Source organism: Trachypithecus francoisi, unplaced genomic scaffold (assembly GCF_009764315.1).
Source record: "Trachypithecus francoisi isolate TF-2019V2 unplaced genomic scaffold, Tfra_2.0 Lachesis_group4, whole genome shotgun sequence".
NCBI classification, from domain to species: domain Eukaryota; kingdom Metazoa; phylum Chordata; class Mammalia; order Primates; family Cercopithecidae; genus Trachypithecus; species Trachypithecus francoisi.
In genome coordinates, this window is record NW_022681469.1 from 71,200,776 (window position 1) to 71,222,681 (window position 21,906).

At 35.8% G+C, this 21,906-nt stretch overlaps 1 protein-coding gene across 4 annotated transcripts in view; it reads left to right on the plus strand.

Moving 5' to 3' along the window:
• CDK14 (cyclin dependent kinase 14) overlaps positions 1–21,906 on the plus strand; it is a 604,612-nt gene that overhangs the window by 365,926 nt on the left and 216,780 nt on the right. For all 4 annotated transcript variants that reach the window (XM_033194405.1, XM_033194407.1, XM_033194409.1 and 1 more), the window contains one exon: positions 15,820–15,913. In XM_033194405.1, coding sequence (XP_033050296.1) covers positions 15,820–15,913 — 94 coding nt within the window. The remainder of the gene's footprint in view (positions 1–15,819; positions 15,914–21,906) is intronic.

A 21,906-nucleotide genomic window follows, 5' to 3' on the forward strand; every position in this document is an offset into this window, starting at 1 on the left:
GGGAGGGACTGAGGGAGGGAGGGAAGGAAGGAAGGAATGAAGGAAGGAAGGAAGGAAAAGGAAAGGAAAGGAAGGCTGGCTCATATTGTATAAGAAGGAAATTAGGGGCCGGGCGCGGTGGCTCAAGCCTGTAATCCCAGCACTTTGGGAGGCCGAGACGGGCGGATCACGAGGTCAGGAGATCGAGACCATCCTGGCTAACACGGTGAAACCCCGTCTCTACTAAAAACTACAAAAAAAACTAGCCGGGCGAGGTGGCGGCGCCTGTAGTCCCAGCTACCCGGGAGGCTGAGACAGGAGAATGGCGTGAACCCAGGAGGCGGAGCTTGCAGTGAGCTGAGATCTGGCCACAGCACTCCAGCCTGGGTGACAGAGCAAGACTCCGTCTCAAAAAAAAAAAAAAAAAAAAAAAAAAAAAAGAAGGAAATTAGGTTCATATTGTATAAGGATCTTTGTGGGAAGGGAGCTGCCCTAATTCTAGAGGTGTCCAGACAGGGGTATCTATGCACGTTTTACCACATGCCCTGCTTTTGTTGATTATTTAATATTGGTGACTTTAACTGTGAACATTGACTACTAAGGGTCTTTGCCATGTAGACATTTGTGGTTTTCCTGGGGCACAAATTTAACTTGCCTATGCTGATGAGTGGGAGCCGATTAAATAGCATAATGCAGGCAGGAAATTCATGACTGCTGGCATCTTAGTGTGGTGGTGGTTTATAATCCCTACCATTTAACTCTTAGCAAAATAACAAATTTATGAAAACCAACCTGAAAAGAAAGCCATACACTGGTTGATGAGATAGTGATGCAAGTTAATAAAATGTGAGGTCATAATTCTTAAAGAGATAATAATTTTACGTGAGTGCATTACAGAAAGTAGTTCTTTGGATCTGTGGGCTGTATGAATCCAAAAAAAAAAGCTTGCTATTAAAAACCAGCAAAAGTAGTGAAGCATTTTCAACAAGTGTTTAGGCAATAGAAAATTTCTAATCCAGTGAAGGTGAAAAAGTGGATCATTAACTTGTATGCACAGGAAAGACATGACTGAATGGAAATGTGATTGGAGAGAAACTAGGAGCCTCTATAAATGTCATTGTGTGACAATAGTTACTAAAGATGCCTACTAGAATGTTACTAGGATGTCTACTTCATATTGCTTATTGAAGGATGGAAATGGAGAATTCTGTGCTTGTTATTACAATTGTGAGTTAATTCCTCAGTACTGCATTACCTGGAGTGTATTTTAATTAATAATCCCATTTTTGTTTGCTGGTATTTTGCTGTATGAATTACTATAACTTAAATGTTCTGGTGGCTTTCTTAATTTTAGATGCTATATTATGTAACTGATAAACTTAGATATTTGTGGGTCTTTTAAAAAATTTGTTCTTCAAATGTATCCTTAGATTCCTGTTGGTAGATGTCATTAAAAAAAAAAGAAAATAAATAAAGCAATAGTTGAAAAAGAACTAAACTTGAATTCAACTAAAACAACTTACCAGTGTCCAAGAAACAGCCTGCTAAATTTCATTAAAAATAAAACAAAACATATTCATAGTATGTGACAGTCACTTAGTAATTACTAATGACTAAATCCTAGTAGCTTCCTATTTTCCTACACCCATGTGGGTAGCTCATCTTTTACTGTGGCATTTTCTAGTTCTCTGTATTTCTGTGTGAGACAATAGATTCCAAGAGTGGGATGTTTATATAATTGAATTTTCAGTTGAGCTTGGCAAAGCTTTTCTCATTTTTTTCTGATTGATAATTTAAATGGTTCTTCCTTTATTGTTAGCTTTTGCCATATTGGTTTTTGAATACTTAATATATTCATAGCCTAATGGAAACTGCAACAGATGAAAAACTTTATTATAGAAATAAATAAATTTCCCTCTATTTGTGACCATTTTATAACACCTGAAATTAGAGGTGCTTGTTTTTGTTTGTTTGTTTTTTCTCACACACTGCGTGTGGTTGGTGGTAACACAGAAAAAAACAAAACAAAACAAAATACAGCTCTAGAATCTCAGGGTAGCTCCCTTCCCACAAAAATCTCCCTTTTACCTTATTAGTCACTTCATTCATTTATTCATTCAGCAAAACATTACAGAATGTTGAGAGGCTCAAGGTGAGAAAGACCTGGTTCCTGCCCTCGAGCCTCGCCCACTAGCACTACTGCATTGTACAACCCCAAAGGCATCATCAAGTTGTATGTGCAGTGGCCAGACTGCAAAGCTACATTCCAGAGCAAATATTTGAGAATATTCCAAGAAGCCCACAGACATCACCAAAAAAAAATGGGCCCTGATACTCTGTACTGGAAAGGTTTTTGCCTTTAGGTCTTACATCTATTATCTAACATATTAGGTGGTTGTCAAATATTTTACTGTAAAATATCAATCATCCAGTCATATATCTTAGTAGTGCCCATTTCAGCATTCTTACCCATAGTCCATCAAAGTCTAGCTATGCCATTTGATGACTGGAACTAAATATATCAACTTAACATAGTGTAAATTGAAGTTCAGAATTCTCCTTATAGTAGGATAATTTACATGAAGGTTTTAGCAGTGATTTCTCTTCACAATATGCCACATGAAGTTTCTTGAAAAAGATTGCTTGATGTGTCTTTTGCTTTGATTTTTAAGATAATTACCCGTGAATAAATTTTTCCTAATTTCCTACATCATTGCATAAGGATTAATACATTTGCAGAGACAAGCCTTAAAATACGACTTCCTTGTTTTGCATCAGCTGTCATATAAACAGAAATTAAAGATGTGCAAAGCTTATTAATTTGCGTTTTTTCTTGTTCTGCCTGGTCTATGCTTATTCCTTAGAGAAGGGCCATCATTGGTAGAGTTTTAAATGAATTATCAAATGGAACTTCTTTCATTGTTCCATAATACAAGAAATAATATTTCTCTGCTATTTCTTGTAATATTTTTCATTTTTTTCTTACAGTAGTCCTCAGTGAGGGCATTTCCTATTTATATTTTTATATTAATTGTGACTGGTTGCTGGATGTAAACAGTCCAAATATTCCCTATTATCTATGTAACCTAGAGTTATTACTTTAAGACTCCATCTCTAGAGTCTTCATCATCCATGGGAGTCTGTGTTGAATTTTTAAGCTTTTTTTTTTTTTTTTTGAAACCGAGTCTCACTCTGTCACCCAGGTTGGAGTGCAGTGGTACAATCTCGGCTCACTGCAACCTCTGCCTCCCAGGTTCAAGCAATTATCCTGCCTCAGCCTCCTGAGTAGCTGGGATTACAGACATGTGTCACCATGCCCAGCTAATTTTTGTATTTTTAGTAGAGACAGGGCTTCACCATGTTGGCCAGGCTGGTCTTGAACTCCTGACCTCAGGTGATCCACCCGCCTCGGCTTCCCAAAGTGCTGGGATTAAAGGTGTGAGCCACTGTACCTGGCCAAATTTTTAAGCATTTTTAAAACACAGCCAACATCTTATTTTCAGTGTACTAGGAATGATGGCAGATTTCAGTTTTCTAGGGTAGTTTTACTGTGTTCTCTGCCAAACCCTCTAATTTTGAAGATTTGGTTTTGATTTTATCTTTGTCTTTGCTGGCATTTGTGTCATCTGGGAAGAAATCAAAGTTACCATCTCTATTTCCTCTTTTTTAACCTGACCAGACTGACCAAATAAAGACAGGTTGTTCTGACTGCAGAAGCAGCATAGCATAATGAAGAGATTGCTAACCCTGGATTCAGAAGATGCAGTTTCTGATTCTGCAACCAACACTAAGACATTTAAACATATAATACAGCTTCCTTACATGTAAAAATCAAAACACTGTCTTAGGCCTTCTCAAAGGTACCTCTATCTCTTAATGTTAGCATTCGAGTAAATTGTACAGTGGAGGGAAAGGTTTCCATGGAGACTGCTGGAGTTCCTTTGGAGTCTCTTAGAAATGAAGTTAGAGTTTAGATATTTTGGTGAAATTACTGAGTTGATTTTTTTTAGTGTTTAATTTCATATGATAATATTAGCTCTAAATCAAATGCCTTTTTCTGTTGCAGTATCTTGTGTGTACTCCTCAGACTAGTTTATGCAATTCATTCATTTATTCCCTCATTTTAAAGATATTTATTGAACACCTATTTTGTACAAGGCAGTTTGTGAGATCTTGGAACTGAAAAGATGGGAAAGATCTATTCATGCCTTCAAGATTACAGGGAAAGACAGTGTGATGAGCCTTAGCACAGGTATATGGTTAAGACAGTGGCAGCTCAGAGGTGAAGGTGATAAATTTATCCTTGGTGAATGATTAAGGGGGTCAGGGGAGGCTTCACCCAGTGGTAATTACTCTGCCTGACTTCTCAAAGCCATCTTTCCAAGCTGACAAAGCTAGGTTTGAAGGACATGTAGATCATGCCATGGACAAAGATGAACAGATGAAATATCTGGTGTTTTGTGGATAGAGATGGAGGACAGGATTTCAGAAGCATTCAAAAAGGACTGTAAGGAGGAAGAGAGAAAGCAGTTGGAGATCAGATTGTAGAAATATTTAGGAATACTTAGGATGTAGACAACTTGATGACTGTATATACATAGTAAAAAAAAAAAAAAAAAAGGCAAAAGATTTCAGATGATTCCTGGATCTGGTAACTGGACCAGACAGCAAAAATATAACTTTGCCATTTCATTAGAAAAAAATAATAATAAATGTACATAGTACTTAAAGTGTATGAGCAAAAATTATCATTGGAACATAAGGAATATTTATGCTGGTTGGTACTTTGAGATGGTTGGGCTTCTCAGTCTTCCCAACTCAGTCTTCCCAACTAAAAGATGGTTAGTTTTATTGCTGATGTAGATCCTAGTAAGAGGATTCTAATCACTTGCCTGGTGCCTCCCTCCAAGTCAGCAGCAGGCCATCCTGGGCCTTGAGTCTACTGAACTATATTAGCTTCCTGTACTTTATTTTTTACTTTTGTTTTTATTCTGATATGCTTAATTTGTAAGTAGAACTTCTTAGAGATATAATTTTGTTTCATAGTTGAAAAATAAATGTTACAGTTTCTCATTATATTAAAAGTTTATTGTTTTGAATCAAATGTTTTCTAAGATGGGCTTTTACCCACAATCTAGGGTTATATTTTCATTCCTTGAGAGCAAAATACTCCATAGAAGTATTTGACTAAGATATATTGTGCCTATCTGTGCCTAATGAAGCACTAACCGCAGTAAATGATGAGTGGCAATTTAATCAATTCGGTTCCTTCAGTAGTCACCAAGGGCATGCAGAATGTAATTTTTTAATCTTTCACTTTTCAAATACTGCAAATGCCAAAATGAAAAGATTAAGTCTGTTATATGTAATAAATTTTCTTTCAGAATATAGAAAAAAAGTCACTTTTTAGTTTGCATCTTTTTGAAGCTGATCTCCTAGGGAAGAAAGCTCTTTGGTCTATTTTACAAATATATACGTTCCTTCAGAGAAGAGTAAGATAAATAAATGGCTACTTTGGTGCATCAAATAGTTCTAGCTTTAATTGCATAATGGTTTATTTCAGTGAACCATGGCTAAATAAAATTACCTATTAGGTTAATTAATGTGGAAGCATTCTGAGCTTGTATTGCATCCCTGTGTGTTAAATTTAGATTATGTTTTGCATTTAATCTAACTCATTTCAGTGATCTCCTCTTTCTTTGTTGTTCCTTTGGCTGGAGCTTGAATATATGTTCAGAGGATTGATCTGAGTTATAAAACTCCATTCAAAGCAGAATTACCCAAATTCCTTTACATTCTTGCCCGTTGGTACCTGATTTTGAGAACAGCAGCATCAGCATGGCTTGGAAGCTTGTTAGAAATGCAGGATCTCAGGCCTCAACCCATACCCAGTAATTAGAATCTGAATTCTAAGAAGATCCCCACGTGGTTAGTATACACATTAAAGGATGAGAAGCACTGCTTCAAGTACTTTTTTTGGAAGGATACATAGGATTCGAGGAAATTTCTGATGCCAGCATGATGTCAAAAGGCAGAAAGGCAAGAGAACTAACCTGTAGTGAGTTGTGGTTCTGTTCATCTGCTTGCCTCCTGTCAGAATCAGAAACAGCTTGACACTCCCTTTTTTTCACAGCCTTCTTTCCAAAGGTTTTGACAATTTAGATGGCTCTGAATGGCTTTAAATAATTTTCTAAACTTGAGAAGAGGCCTCTTACCACTTTCAATTAGGAAATTATGTATAAGAAGGGGCAGATCTCCCCCCACCGTAATAGTCTAAGTTTGATGAGTCATTGTTCCTGCTGCACATGTGGCAGTGCACAGGCAGTGCTGTGTCATGATCCCTCTAGAACTGAAACTGTCACTCTGCTTAAAGCTGTCGGTCCTAAGGAATCCCAAGCCTTTCCTAACACATGGATGAAATAAAAACTAAAATCTAGGCAATGTTTTCTGACATTTTCATTGTACTGTATTTTAAAATATTAGAGTCTTTCTGCATTATCTGCTGAGATTGAGCCAAACATTTGCCTTGAGAATTAGGGAAGAAGGAGAACAATGTTTTATTTTTTTGATATCTTAATCTAACCAAAATTAGATTAATGTCAACTAGAGAAATAATAACCTTTAGGTCTTATTCTGCTTCCTCATGTGATATAATTATTTATTGAGTTAATTACCATCTAGTTAACAATATCTTTTTGAGAAAATTGACTGAGTATAGTCCACTGAAAATATCATGGATCAAATGCAGATTTTTTTATTATGCATGCTGATGGATGTAATTAATCCATATTTTAGTTGAAAGATATAAAGTTATCCTACACCATAAAATCCCAACAGGACTATGATGAACAGATACATACATGACAAGGCATATTAGCTGGTGCCTTTTTGACCTAACCCTATTTCATTCAGGTCTGATAATGTTGCCATATCTCCAAAACCCCTATCAATCATTTGGATTATATTTTTATAAGTAAAAGACCAAATCTTTGTTCTGAGAAAGGTGATGGTGGCTAATACATTTACAAGTAAATAAATAAATTGCAGTTGTAGAAAGTATCATGGAGAGCACAGAGTTAGGGGACCTAACAGTCTGAGAGATCCAGGAGGCCTTCCCACAGAAGTAACCCTGAACTTGTCTTTCCCTGTTCTAATGGAGGACAGTTCTTACTCCTTCCCTATGAATTCCATTTTTTTCTGTGTATTACACACTCCACCCCACCATTTCCCCAAATATAGTATTTTAAATAAATCTTTTCACCTTGAATTCCTTTGCCATAGAGTATATGTATATATACATTTTCAAATACTATCATATGAAATTTTTAATTTAATTTTTTTAAATTGACAATAATTTACATATTGGGTACATAGTGATGTTTTGATACATATAATATATAGTGATAAGATCAGGGTAATTAGCCCATCCCACATATAAACTCATATAAAACATTTATCATTTCTTTGTGTTGGAAACATTCAATATCCTAGCCATTTGAAACTATATAATATAGTATTATTGTTATAGTCTTAATAATATATATAGTATATGTTACATATAATATAGTCTTATTTTCTTAACTATAGTCATCCTGCAATGGTGTAAGACACTGGAACTTATTCCTTCCTTCTGGCCGTAATTTTGTATCTTTTAATAAATCTCTCCCTATACTTTCCTTCCCTACCCTTACCAGCCTCTAGTATCTTCTGTTCTACTTTTTACTTCTACGACATTGACTTTTTTTAGCTTCCATATATGAGTGAGAACATGCGGTGTTTAACTTTCTGTTCCTGGCTTATTTCACTTAACATAATGTCCTCCATTTCTATCTATGTTGTCACAAATGACAAGATTTCATTCTTTTTTATGACTGAATAGTATTCATTGTGCTTGTAGACCACATTTTCTTCATACATTCATCTGTTGTTGAATACCTAGCTTCATTTCCTATCTTGGCTATTGTGAATAGTTCTGCAGTAAACATGGGGGTGCAAATGTCTCTTCAATATACTGATTTTCTTTCCTTTGGATAAATTCCCAGTAGTGGGATGGCTAGCTCATATGGTAGTTCTATTTGTAGTTTTTTGAGAAACCTCCATACAGTTCTCCATAGAACATTCCCACCAACAGTATATAAGAGTTCCCTTTTCTCCACATCCTTATCAGCATTTGTTATTTTTTTATCTTTTTCATAATGGCCTTCATAATTGGAGTGAAATGTCTTTATCATGATTTTGATGAGAATTTCCCTGATGATTAGTGATGTTGAGCACCTTTTCATGTTTCTTGGCCATTTGTGTGTCTTCTTTTGGAAAATGTCCGTTCAGATCATTTGTCCCCCCCCCCCCTTTTTTTTTCTTTTAAAGAGACAGGGTCCTTCTTTGTCACTCAGGGTGGAGTGCAGTAGTGCAATCATAGCTCACTGCAGCTTCAATCTCCTGGGTTCCAGCAATCCTCCCACCTCAGCCTCTCGAGTCACTGAGACTACAGGTGCAGTCCCACCATGCCTGGCAAATTTTTTTTTAAATTTTTTTGTGGAGACAGTCTTGCTATGTTAGCTAGATTGGTCTGGAACTCCCTAGTTTCAAGTGATTCTCCCACCTCAGCTTCCAAACTGCTGGGATTACAGGCATCGACCATGGCCCCCGGCCTCATTGGCCCATTTTTAAATAAGATTGATTGTTTTTTCAATGTTGAGATGTTTGAGTTCCTTATATATTCTAGATATTAATCCCCTGTCATATAAGTAGTTTGCAAATATTTACTCTCATTTTGTGGGTTGTTCTTTCACTCTGTTGATTGTTTCACTCTGTTTTCCTGCACGTAGCTACATTCCTACCCCACTATATAAAAACTCAGTTTAAGTCAGTTGGGGAGAAGGATTTGAGACTTATCTCCTGTCTGTACAGAAGCTTTAAGTGTAGAAGCTTTTGGTTTGATATAATCCCATTTGTTTATTTTTGCTTTTGTTGCCTGTGCTTTTGATGTCTTATTCATAAAATCTTTTCCCAGATCAATGTCCTGAAGTGTTTCCCATATGTTTTCTTCTAGTGGTTTCATAGTTTGGGGCCTTATGTTTAAGTCTTTAATCATTTTGAGGTGATTTTGTATACTGTGAGGCGTGGAAGTCTAGTTTTGTTCTTCTGGATAAGAATATCCAATTTTCCCAGCAGCATTGATTGAAGAGCTTGTCATTTTCCTGTGAGTGTTCTTGGCACTGTTATCAAAACACCAGGGGTTCAGCCTAGGTCCCATTTGCCTGCTGCACAGAAAGCCAATGACTGAGACAACGAGTTTTGCCAGGGAAAAAGCCTTTATTTGGGTGCTACAGCTGAAGAGACACGAGAAAAGTCTCAAATCCATCTCCCCAGCTGACTAAAATTGGGAGTTTATATAGTGGAGAAGAAATACATGCGGGAAAACAGGAATTAGGCAGGAATAAGGAAGAGGAGTTTCAGTTCCGTAATACTGTTGGAGTTCTGAGTGTGGGTTTCCTGAGAAACAAATTCAGATAAGACAAATATGTTTCAAGTTTTCAGACCAGGAGATCAATTTCTATGTTTATTCTTTTAAAAAGTCCATAAACATCAGTCTTATGGGAAATCATGACATATCACTTGTGATGTTAACCTTTGTCACATGGCTGAGATAGTGTTTGCCAGTTTTCTCCCTTGTAAATTTGCCGTCCACACCCACTCTCCACTCCTACTTCCTTACTATATTCTTTGGAAACAAGTCACTAAGCTCAGCTCGCACAGAATAGCCAGGGGAACGAGGGTTGCATTGCTTTCGATTCATTCAGCAAATATTTTTGAGCCCTTATTATGTGCCTGACACTCTGCTATGTCCTAGGAATAAGGTGATGTCCACAACCTTGTCCCTGATCTTGTAGATGTTCCATCTAGAGGAGACACACGCCCAAAAGCCAAACGCAATTGAACATTTTTAAGTGTTATGAAGGGGACAAACTAAGAAAAGCAGGGTGAGACACTGGGGCTGGGGCTGTAAGGAGGAACTGCCTTACAGGTGGTCGCTGGGAAAGACATTTCTAAGTGGAGCTATTTGCACTGACCCCTGAATGGCAAAAAGCAATTAATCAGGTACAGCGAAGGCAAAGGGAACAACAATCTGTGCAGAGATCCTGGGATGGGAAGGAGTGTGGCAAGTTTTATGAGAGGACAGTGGAACAGCATGGCTGAAGCAGAGAAAATCTAATGTGGATACAGACGTGATGTAAATTTGGAGATAAAAGTCAGTCGCGCACAGCATGTGGAGGCTTCACTGCCTCCAGCCTCTACTGTTGATTTTAAGGAAGAAAAAAGTTCAGGGGATAATTTTAAAAATTGGATTCCTCTCCTTTTGTCAATATAGGGGCACACATGTAGGGTATGAGTAGAAAGAAAACAGATGGAAAGAAAATCCTCTGAAATCAGGATAGAACCCGGCATAATTTTGGAAACCCCTTATGTTTATAAAATTAAAGTTAACAGGTAAAATTTTCTAATGTTTATAAAATAAAAGGTAGTACTTCCAAGCATGATATAGTGCTTCCCTATCTTCTAAATATAAAATAGAAACTTTTTTAAAGTTAGTAAAATAAACTGTCCTTCTTCTCCCTCCCATGATGCATATCAGCTCACCAAATTCTCTATTTTGGGAAAAAGTTAGATGGCCTTATTTAAAAAAATCACTACACATATTTTCTCCCAATTTATTTCTCAGTTCAAAACACTTTAGAGATTAAAATATCTATCTTCAAGTTTAAAATACCTACTAATTTTTGACAAAATGCAGGAAACTTCTAAGGCATATTTTATTACAGGAAAACTGCTAAAGAGAGTAGTGAAAAAACAGATCATATTCAAGAGATTATTTCTATTAATTATTTACAAATAATCATGATATATTATACTTTCTTTATTTGTTTTTCCATAACTGATTAGGATGACTTCTTCTATTACTGTGTTTTTTTGCAAGTGGAGCATAACGTAGGTCAAGATTTCACAAACTTTGTAAAGGGCCTGATGGTAAACATTTAGATTTTGCAGGGCATGTGGTTTCTGTAGCAACTACTTACCTTTGTCATTTCGATGAAAAAGCAGCCATACACGGTACCTAAATGAATGAGTGTGGTTGTTTTTCATTAAAGCTTATTTATAGATATTGAAATTAGAATTTCAGGTAATGTTCGTATGTCACCAAATATTCTTCTTTTGATATTTTTCAAGCATTTAAAAATGTAGAAAATTCTTAGAATGGAATATGGACTTCTGCTCTCTTTTTAGACTTTTCTTCTCTTGTCCACATAGAGCCATAACAACATCAGTTAGCTCTCTAAAGATTCTTCAGTTTATTAGACCCTGTTTTCTCAACCTGGAATATTTCCATTCCCAGTGCCATCACTCCATAATCCAACCAGCTTGCACTTGTCTAGCCCTTTCAGGCATTAAGCATCCTTGCTAACCCTACACTCTGAGCTAAGCATGTCCTCTCATGCTGAAGGAACTGTGTAAACTGGAATACGTTCGAATTACTGTGTTTATACCATACAGATCTGCTAAACAGAAACTTTATGGAGGTTTTCCCAAAATTAACAACAGTCCTAAAAGTTTACTGACCTCACCAACAATGAGAAGTGAAGCTGAGAAAAAAAAATTCTGAACTATTAGACATACCCCCAAACCAATGTTCATCATCATGCTGGAGGAAAGTCTAAGTTATCTCTACATTCTCGTTACAGAAAATGTTACTATAGAATTGTCATAAGAAGAATTAATCGAAGATTATACAGCCAAAAGTGTAGAAAGAAATGTATTAGAGAGATTTATCAGATACGGATAAATGTGAGATAGTTAATTTTACATTGTTTTCCTGAATATCAGATTCTTTGTTGCATTTGTTACCTTTTAAAATTTTATGATTTCTTCTGACTGATTTGCTCATTGTAAATGCACTTCTATGGCCAATTTTTAGTTATAGTTTTATAATCTTTTTAATAACAAAAACTCCCAGATTATGTAAGTTTCAATCCTAAAAGATTGTCTTTGTCTCTGGTTGTACAGACAACAAATTGTCAATTCTGCTTAAAATTTTGTTTTGAATTGTGATGAAAAAAATCTTTCATATACCTGAGACATAAATTAAATTGGGAAATGTTTAGTTCAAAAAAATTGAAGAATGTGTGAGCCTCGGTGGGTGTTTATGTATTACCTTACTGGGTAACTAATCCTAAAATAAGAGTTTGAGCATACTGCATCCTGTGACACCTTTGATTGTAAGCTTTTGTGACCAGTTCTTATTCTTGAAAAATTTAGACTGAGTGGGTGATAATTACATAATTATTCAAATTCTCGAAAGAAGGAACAAAGGAGACATTTCCTGATATAAGATTATGTATCATAAATTATAGTGCTTAAGTGGATGAATTTTTTTTTCTCAGTAAACCATTCAGTGCAGTCAATTTAATCCATCGAGAGAGGGAGCGTGGGGCTAATGGAGGGTAGAAAGAGGTGGGGGGAAAGCAGACACTAGTTCCTTCATATTAAATTGAAGAGCTCTTATTGCTGTATGGCAATATGGCAGTCCAGTAATAAGGAATTCTGTTATATTCATATGTTGATATGTTTTATACATGTACTTTTTTATTTTCTTTTACAATTTATCTCTTTTTGTGAGTCCTTTAACTGTAATTCCCTCAGCTTCTTTAGTACATCCTCAAGCATCTTTGAAAAAGATGATGTCATAGGAAACATCCACTAGAAATGAAAATCCAAGTCTTAGCCAGCTAAGCAGATAAGAGCCTATAAAAATGCTACATCATTCCATTCCAGCTGAATAGAATTGCAGCATAGATTTGTCTTTTAATCGTTCTAAGTAACATATTATGGAGATGATATAGACTAAACACAAGTAGTGCTAAAATAAATTCTATAAGTAGTTCTGGCAATGTAATAGTTACTTTCCTAGCCAGCCTAGCTGTGTACATAATGGGGGTGGCTATGGCTTCTGCTAAGGCTCTTCACACTCCGAGCTGCAGCTTATGGTGGGAAAAATGAAGGCCAAAAAGTAGAGAGCAGAGAGGATACGCCGAGTGTAAAAAAGGAAGATACAGGTAGCTATTTAAGATCCAAGGTATTTTATTGTGTAAACTTAAATAAGAAGAAAATAGTCTTAGAAAAGAATTCCTGACAGAAAAATTTGGAAAGCCACCATACTGAAAATTTAAGTAGACTTAACCAGACATCTGAAGCCCTAATATTTATAAGCACATCATTGTGTTTTAATATCCTAATAAAATAATTCTCTTGATACCTATGTTGTCTTTCAAATCTAAAATGAAAACATCTTGTGTAAAAACCCATCTACCTAGAACACTGGTTTGAAATTATTTACTACTTAAATAAAATTACATCCTATGATGTAAAATGGCATTTGTTTGTTTTTAGTCATCTTAACACTGTATATTATTGGTATTTACTTTGAATAAGAATCATGTGGTACAATAGGGAAGCAATTTCTGCAAATACATCATTTCTTTAATTCAAAACACTGTTTATATACAACTGTGATAACAACTAGAGTAGCTTTAGAGAAGTAGGTCACTTGATCTTAACCCCTAGGTTTCTGAAATAAAGACTCAAGGGTTTGCTTACCCCAAATTGAGTATGGGGGTGCAGCAGTGGAAGAAGTATCCCAATATGTTCATGGTTTTATTGGAATACTTGCAGGAAACATAAACCCATTCAAATACAGCCAATGTAAAAATCTGGAGAATTTCCAGGAGGTAGAGAGTTCTAAAAAACAAAAGAAAACAAAACAAAACTGGATCATCTGAACATCTAAGCCTGCAGAAGTCAAGAACTAAGTCAGTTCAGAGGACTTCATCTGCAGGAATGTGTAGCCATTCATGCTACTTCCCTGACACTAATGTGACTTAGCCATCTACATATGCTAGTTTCTTACCATACTGCCCTATTCTCCAGAGGGGTAGAAGTATCTAAGTGGCTCCCTGTCCATACTATGGATTGGTTATTCCTGTTGGGCTAGGTGCAAGATGCAGTGGTCTGGGAGGCAAGGCCTTTTGATTTACTGGACTAACTTGCTAGGTGGGAACTGTGAGATTGGCAGGTCAAGCTGTAAAAGAATGTCGAGCATAGTAGATGGCTGATATATTGAGTAAGGGCTTAATCCATAAGCTCATAAGGGGAGCAATTCTGTCTGCTGAAAGATCCATGAAAGGCGTCACAGAGGAGATGCATTTAAACAGGATTATAGTGGTTGAGTTGGAATTCGCTATCAAGAGCAAATAGGCAAAGAAGGAGGGTACTCTAGGTAGTGAAGCAATTTGAGTAAAATGGTATAGGTTTATGCTTGGCACTCAGGTACATCAGTCTGGCTCAGCGATTCTCACTGTAGCTGCCCTGAATCATCTGAGCAGCCCATGTGGATGCCTGGGCTCCAACCTAGATAAATTGAAACAGGATCTCTGGGGTTTGTGGTCAGAGATATGCAGTTTCTTAACCTTCTCCAGATGATTCTAATGCAAAGAGGATTGAGAACCACTGAATGTCTAGAGACTACAATACTTTATGAGTTTGTGAAATATAGTTGGAAAAGGATGTTTGAACATGACTGTGAGGACTCATATATCAAGCTAAGGACTTAACTGTATTCTGTAAGTAATAGCACTAGAATGCACTATTTTATTGGTTTGCACTCTTTTCTGAGCCCAGTATAGTTGCATCTATTTAGAGTTCTTTCAGGGCAGTAGATGGGGGCAGGAGAAGTGGGTGGGTTATGGGATCTAGGTGTACGTCACCTAGATAGCTCATGGTGCTCATTAAAAATACTGTTTATCAAGTAACTCCATTAAAAATGGGCAAAAGACATGAACAGGCATTCTCAAAAGAAGACATACAAGCAGCCAACACACATACTAAAAAATGCTCCACATCACTAATCATCAGAGAAATGCAAATCAAAACCACAGTAAGATACTATCTCACACCAGTCAGAATGGTTATTATTAAAAAGTCAAAAAACAACAGATGCTGGCAAGGCTACAGAGAAAAGGGAATGCTCATACACTGTTGATGAGAATGTGTAATAAATTAGTTCAGCCACCATGGAAAGCAATTTGGAGATTTCTCAAAGAACTTAAAACAGAACTATCATACAACCCAGCAATCTCATAACTAGGTATATATCTGAAAGAAAACAAATCATTCTAAAAAAAAAAAAAAAAAGATACATGCACTCACGTATTCACCACAGCACTATTCACAATAGCAGTGACATGGACTCAACTTAGGTGCCCATCAACAATGGACTGAAGAAAGAAAATGTGATACATACATACCATGGAATACCATGCAGCCATGAAAAAGAATGAAATAGTGTTGTTTGCAGCAACATGGATGCAGCTGGAGGGCATTATGCTAAGTGAATTAACACAGGAACAGGAAACCAAATACTGCATGTTATCATTCATAAGTGGGAGCTAAACATCAGGTACTCATAGCATAAAAATGACAACAATAGAAACTAGAGACTACTAGAAGGAGGAGGAAGGAAGGGAGACAAGGGTTGACAAACTGTTGGGTATTATGTATGCTCAGTACCTGGGTGATGGGATCATTCATACCTCAGACCTCAGAATCACACAGTATACCCATGTAACAAACCTGCACGTGTACCTCTGAATCTAAAAAGTTAGAAGGAAAAAGAAAACTGTTTACCCACTGCTTCTCTTCTGTAGGAGTGGATATTCTAATTCCAGATTTAGTTTTCCTAAGCTGAATGTTTTGAAGTTTTGTAATGATTCTTTCTTCTCTCTTTAGGGGAGTAGGTTGCATCTTTGTTGAAATGATCCAAGGAGTTGCTGCTTTTCCAGGAATGAAAGACATTCAGGATCAACTTGAACGAATATTTCTGGTAAGTCCTTTACAGAGTATTTCTGAGAAAAAATGGTTTCTAATTAGTCACTTAATGACAAATTTTACAGCAGTCTGTGGAAAATAATTTAAAACAAATTTATTGTCACATTTGGTTCTAACATATTTTGGACCTTTGAAAAAGCAGGAAATCAGTTAAGAATTATGTGTTTATACTACTGTACATGAATAACAAGTCAAAGTGGTAAGAAGGAACAGGGCGGGAGAGGCAATATAGAGAAAGTAATGGGTTAAAAATGAAGGCTCTGATAGAAGAATTCCAAATAATTAATATAGATACTCCCTCCCCTTCATGTAGGTGGAGCTTAACTCACCTTGACTGTGAGCTTTGATTACTTTCTTCCATAAAGCAGAGCACGGACAGTGGGAAGACGGTGACTTTACAATAGAGACACCAGTTAAACAGTACTTCAGTCAGGTTTTCCAAGGCTGTCATCATCAAAGATAAGTCATGTTAGTGGGGTGTACCCTTGATATGATGTGTTGATAATGGCACCTCACCTCTGTGGTCTTCCTCCCCAAACCATAGCCCCAGTTAAATCGTAAAAAATACATCACACGAGCCAAAACTGACAGACATTCTACAAAATACGTGACTAGTAGTCTTCAAAACTGTCAAAGTCATCAAAAACAAGGAAAGTTTGAGAAACTGTCATAAATCACAGGAGGCTAGGGGAGACATGACAACTCAATGTAATGTGGTCTCCTGGATGAAATACTTGAAAGGAAAAACATTATTAAGTATGTTGTTCAGTTAATATCAGTGTACCAATGTGAGTTTCTTAGCTGTGACAAATGTACCACATTATGTAAGATTTTCACTAGAGAGGGAAACTGGGCGAGGGGTATACATGAGCTCTCTGTATTATGTTTTGTAACTTTTCTGTAAATTTAAAACTATTCTAAAATTAAAAGCTTATTTAAACTTTTGAAAATCTGCAAAAAGTAAGTGTTCTGGAGCCAGACTATCTGGACTTATCACCCTTCTCTGTCATTTTTTACCCATGGGACTTTCAGCAAGGGGCTTATTAGTTCTCTGAGCTTTAGTTTTCTCATGGGTGAAATGAGGGATAATAATAGCACCTTCTTCATAGGTGGCTTTGAAGAATAATTGACTAATATATAAGTTCTTTTAGGACTCTGCTTGGCACATAGTAAATACTTTACATATATATAAATCATTGTTATTTTTATTACATCATTTTATACCAAACACTTTTATTCAGTAGAGTTTCCACATTAGCTAATATTCATATAAACCTGTAATTTAAAACGTGAAATCAGAGTTAGACAAATTAAGTGCAGCATTAAAATATAGCTATCATATTAAGAATAAAATCTGCAGTAGAACGTAGTGATACAAACTGAGGTTCCATCACTATTATGTTCACCTTAATGTCAGCAATAAAATGGTAAGAAAAGAAGACTGGAAACTAGGAAATTAAAGCACATCTGATTCCTCTATGCAGCAGCCTACATCCCTGTGGGTCGCTGTGCACTAACAACAAATGGACAATCAACAAAGTCCCTAACATAGAAACCGTCCTCACGGTGTTGTCCTGTTGGTTTTGTTCTTTCAGAAACCGTCTGTATGATATCTATAAATTCCCAGCAAATGTTAACTTGATTATAAAAATAGTGTATCTTTATAATGGAAAATTCCTACAGTGTCAAAATGAATAAAAGCTGAAAAATCACCCTTTGTCCTACTATCCAGAGATAACCATGTCTAGTATTTGGACATATACCTTCTATAGAGTTTTTCTACACATACTTGAAAAGATTGAATTATATTTTGTTTATGCTTTTGGAACCAGCTATTTTCACTAAACAATTTGTAATTAGCACCTTTCAATGAAAAATAAATTCAGAAACCTATCATCATTCTTAATGACTGGGGAGTGTTGTATGGATGAGACATTATTTACTTAACCAGCCCAATAATTTTCTTAAAAATATAAACTTTTTCATATATTTTGTATTGACAAAAATGGCCTAGAAGGAACTTTAATGGGCTGTAGTTTATATACATTTTTATGCAAAAACATATCTCCAAATATTTAGCATTTTTATTTACATAAAGCTCATGTATAATAATAATAGTAGTATCACTAAATTTTATGCTGATAATTTTCTAAACTTTAGACTCCACTTTTCACTCTCTGATAGCTGTTGAACAATAATTATGTAACTTGTCAAATTACTGATTTCTGGTAGAATTATTACTATACTGTATTTGAAAGCAGAAAACTTTAAAAAGGGAATTGTACTGAAAGACATAGCTCCACTTATATATTACTTTAGGTTGAATTATAAAGGAAAATAAATTGTTATATAAGTGAGATATACAGCAACAGAACAAAAAAGTGAGTTTCATAAAAGCATAATTTATTGACATAGCTTAGACAAAGCTTTCATTTGAAATCTTTGTTTAACAGAAGTAATTTCCATTGGGTAATGTCTTATTGGATTACTTCCTGTGTGAAATTTTTGCTATTATTTCTTAATATTATGGCATTAGTTTCCTAATTTTATGGGTATTCGGAGACCTTTGAGCTATGCCTAGGCTTTTAATAAGTCAGAGATATAAATCATTTTAAATTTCCCATGGGATTATTGATACACTAAACTACCTTTGCTCTTGTTGGAGCACAGAGACCCACAAATGCAGATAAGCATCATGATTTATGGCAATAATGCTTTCATTTACTGTAGTTATTTTACACATCTAATGCCTCTTACAATAAAATGTCCTTTGATAATTAGGAAATGAAGATCATTGTCTGTGTAAAATTACTGCTGTAAAATTAAATGATGCTCTGTTTTGCCCTGAAGAATTAGACGAAGCCAGATAAAGAGAAATCTAAAGAATTCTTTTGACATTAAATGTTATCATTTTAAATATTTTATTTTCTCTACTGAATTGTTTAAATTTGCAAGTATTAGCTATATTATCACACAAGTAGACTCTCTCAAGACTGGTGTGATCCTTGGAGGAGGAAATTTTATAAACCCAGTATGGTTAAATCACTGAGAAAAAATAAATAATTTTCCTCTGTGACCTTTTATGTCTAATCTTGGGAGGAATGACTATTAAATAGTGATTAAATCCACTTTAACAGGCCTCTAATATAAACTGCGAGAGACTCTTTTCTAAAGTGGCAATTGGATATCTGGCCTCTGGTAAAGCATTGCCAAGGAGATAATCAACTTTGAAAAGTCATGAAACATGGGATTATTTGGTTTGTTTTGTGTTTTAATACGAGGATTAAGTTCATTCATTTGCCTGTGAACTGTACATAGAAAGATGGTTAATAACTTTGAAGCACAAAATTAATAGCGTGTTACCCAAGACAGCTAATATAATTAGCTCCCACACACTGAGTCTTTATAAAATATGTGAAAGGAAATACAGATCGGTTAGTAAAAGTCTTTATGTTTTTCTTTCTAAGGTTCTTTTTTCCCTATTCTCTTTTTTTCTTCCTTTGGTTGAAGGGAGCAGTTCACAATTTTAACAAGTTCAATGAATTCATTTCTGGAACATAATAACCATGTTCATATATATAAGGTGAGCTGGGATATGCTACAATCTGAAATTTCACCATTAAATCATTTTCCTTGACATTGTGATATGCAAGAAAGGAAGGAAGATGATGGAATTTTGATAAATTATATTCAAGACATTTTGAATTGGCAGGTAAATAGGCACCTAATTCTCCAAGCAGTAACTCTGCTGTTAAGTGGAAAGAGTATTTATTTTCACTTCTTTAGCATTATCCGGTTTTTAATATGGCACGGTGTATTCTATTCACCTCCATTAGTTGTAGAATACGCAGCAAATGCATTCATCCAGGTGAATATATATTCAGAGTGACAAAATCACAACTAATAAAAATTTTGTATTCTAAACATATTATTCTGAGTTGAAAAAGAAGGGTACTTGGTGCAATCCTGGGAATATGTGTCTCTCTCACTTCAAAACAGCTGAACAAATGTCAGGGAATGCTTGCACAGCTGTCTGAAACCTTTGGCAGATGCTTCTGGGTCTCTGTGGCTCATGGCCCATTGTGTAACAGTCACGACAAAGGAGCTGGCATGATTCTGTTTCTCAGATCTGTTCTTTTTCTCTCTGTCTTTGAATGTTGATAACCCTGGCAAATCACACCTTTACTCGTCTCCTGGGTCTCCTGGCTTACAATGAAATTTCATCCACTGGTTTTTAAGCTATTGTACATTATTTGATTGGTGCGATTGTTAAAATATTCCTCTTCATCAATATATGCCATTCAGAATTTGAGTGAGTGCGTGTGTGTGTGTAATGATCCACTTGCAACTTTGAACGCTACTATAGTACTCAGTCTGGCTTTTGAGTCGGATTATTCCTTAAGCCACTGCACTTTGCATTAAACTGACTGTGGAGATACAGTTTACAGATTCAGTTCCTGTCCTTGTTTCCTCCACATGGCTCTGATTCCAGGATCTTTAGAACTGGAACCATAATCCTACAGCTTCATGATTGGTTAGGAAAGACTTATAGGATGTAAGGGAAAGCTGATACCACCTCCTTGATGGTTATTACCATTCAGGTGGATGTATTGTAACAGCCACATGGTTAGGATGGAATATTGCTATCACAGATTTGTATCATCATTACCATTACTGGATTTGCTTTAGGTCATTTCTGCCATACTACTTCAGCAGTTACTCTGCAGCACTAGGTACAATGAAGACATAAAAGAATTATGTGTCATGATGTCAGCCTGGAGTAATGACCATAAAAATCAAGGCAGGTGGGCAAGGCATACTTTAGGAATGGAGTCATGAATAATTGCTGAGCAATTGATCAGCAGATGTGAGACCCAGCAATAACAGTGGATTCTCTATTAGTTAAAATACTGAACTCTAAGGGTTAAATGTTGTGCTCTAATCCAAGGTTTTTGTTTTCTGCCCCCTCCCACCCACTGCCCCAGCAAGCCACCTTTTCAAATTGGACAGTAGTTTCTGCATTGTAAAGGAGGAAGTTAAACTAAGTGATTTCAATATTGTCTTGTAGCTCGAACCATTTTTTATTTTTTAAAAATGCTTGATGTTACTGTATTAGGTGTAAGTTATGGGTGTTTAAAGAAAAATTACTAAGAAAATTTTTGTTAGGCATTAAAGAAAGTATAAGATTTGAAATGAAAATGAAGGGGAAAAGGAGACATCAGGCAGTAGTATAGGAGTGGGTGGAAGGTGAGTTGAATGTTCAAGACTGCACTTTGATAGTTTAGTATTTTTAAATCTCATTTTATCCATAATGTAGTAAAACAGTATAACAGGAGAGTAATGTAAGAGCATATTAACAAAAATAATATAGTACAGTGTGGTAGTATGTGCCTGTGATCCCAGCTACTCGAGAAGTTGAGGTGGGAGGATCACTTAGCCCAGGAGTTCAAGGCTGCAGTGAGCTATGATTATGCCACTGCACTCCAGCCTGGGCGACAGAGTGAGACCCCGTCTCTAAAAAAGAAAAATGTGATAAAATGATAAATTCAACTATATAAATACTGGCAGAAATAGAGAATTAAACAACACCTGTTGGGGTGAAGAATATTGAAAATATTAAGCTACAATTTTTAAATTAGTTTCAGAAAAACAAATAAGTACAATAGATTATAATACTCTACCTCCCACCCTGGAACAAGTACCTCTTAATTTGTAGTTGTTTCCTTCAAGCCTCATCTATAGGCATAGTCATTTACGTGGTGAAAAATCTTTTCAGAGAATCAACTGTATTTAAGTAAAAGAAAAGTATGAGAAAAAATCACCACTGAAATATAACCAACATTAAACATTTTTGTATTCCCTTTTCTAGATTTTCACAATTGAGTTCATAATAAGTTTATGGTTTTGTTTTTAGCTTCTCTTTAACATGAAACAGAGAGCCATTTCCAAGTCATTAATATATACTTGAAAATGTTATTTTAATTATAC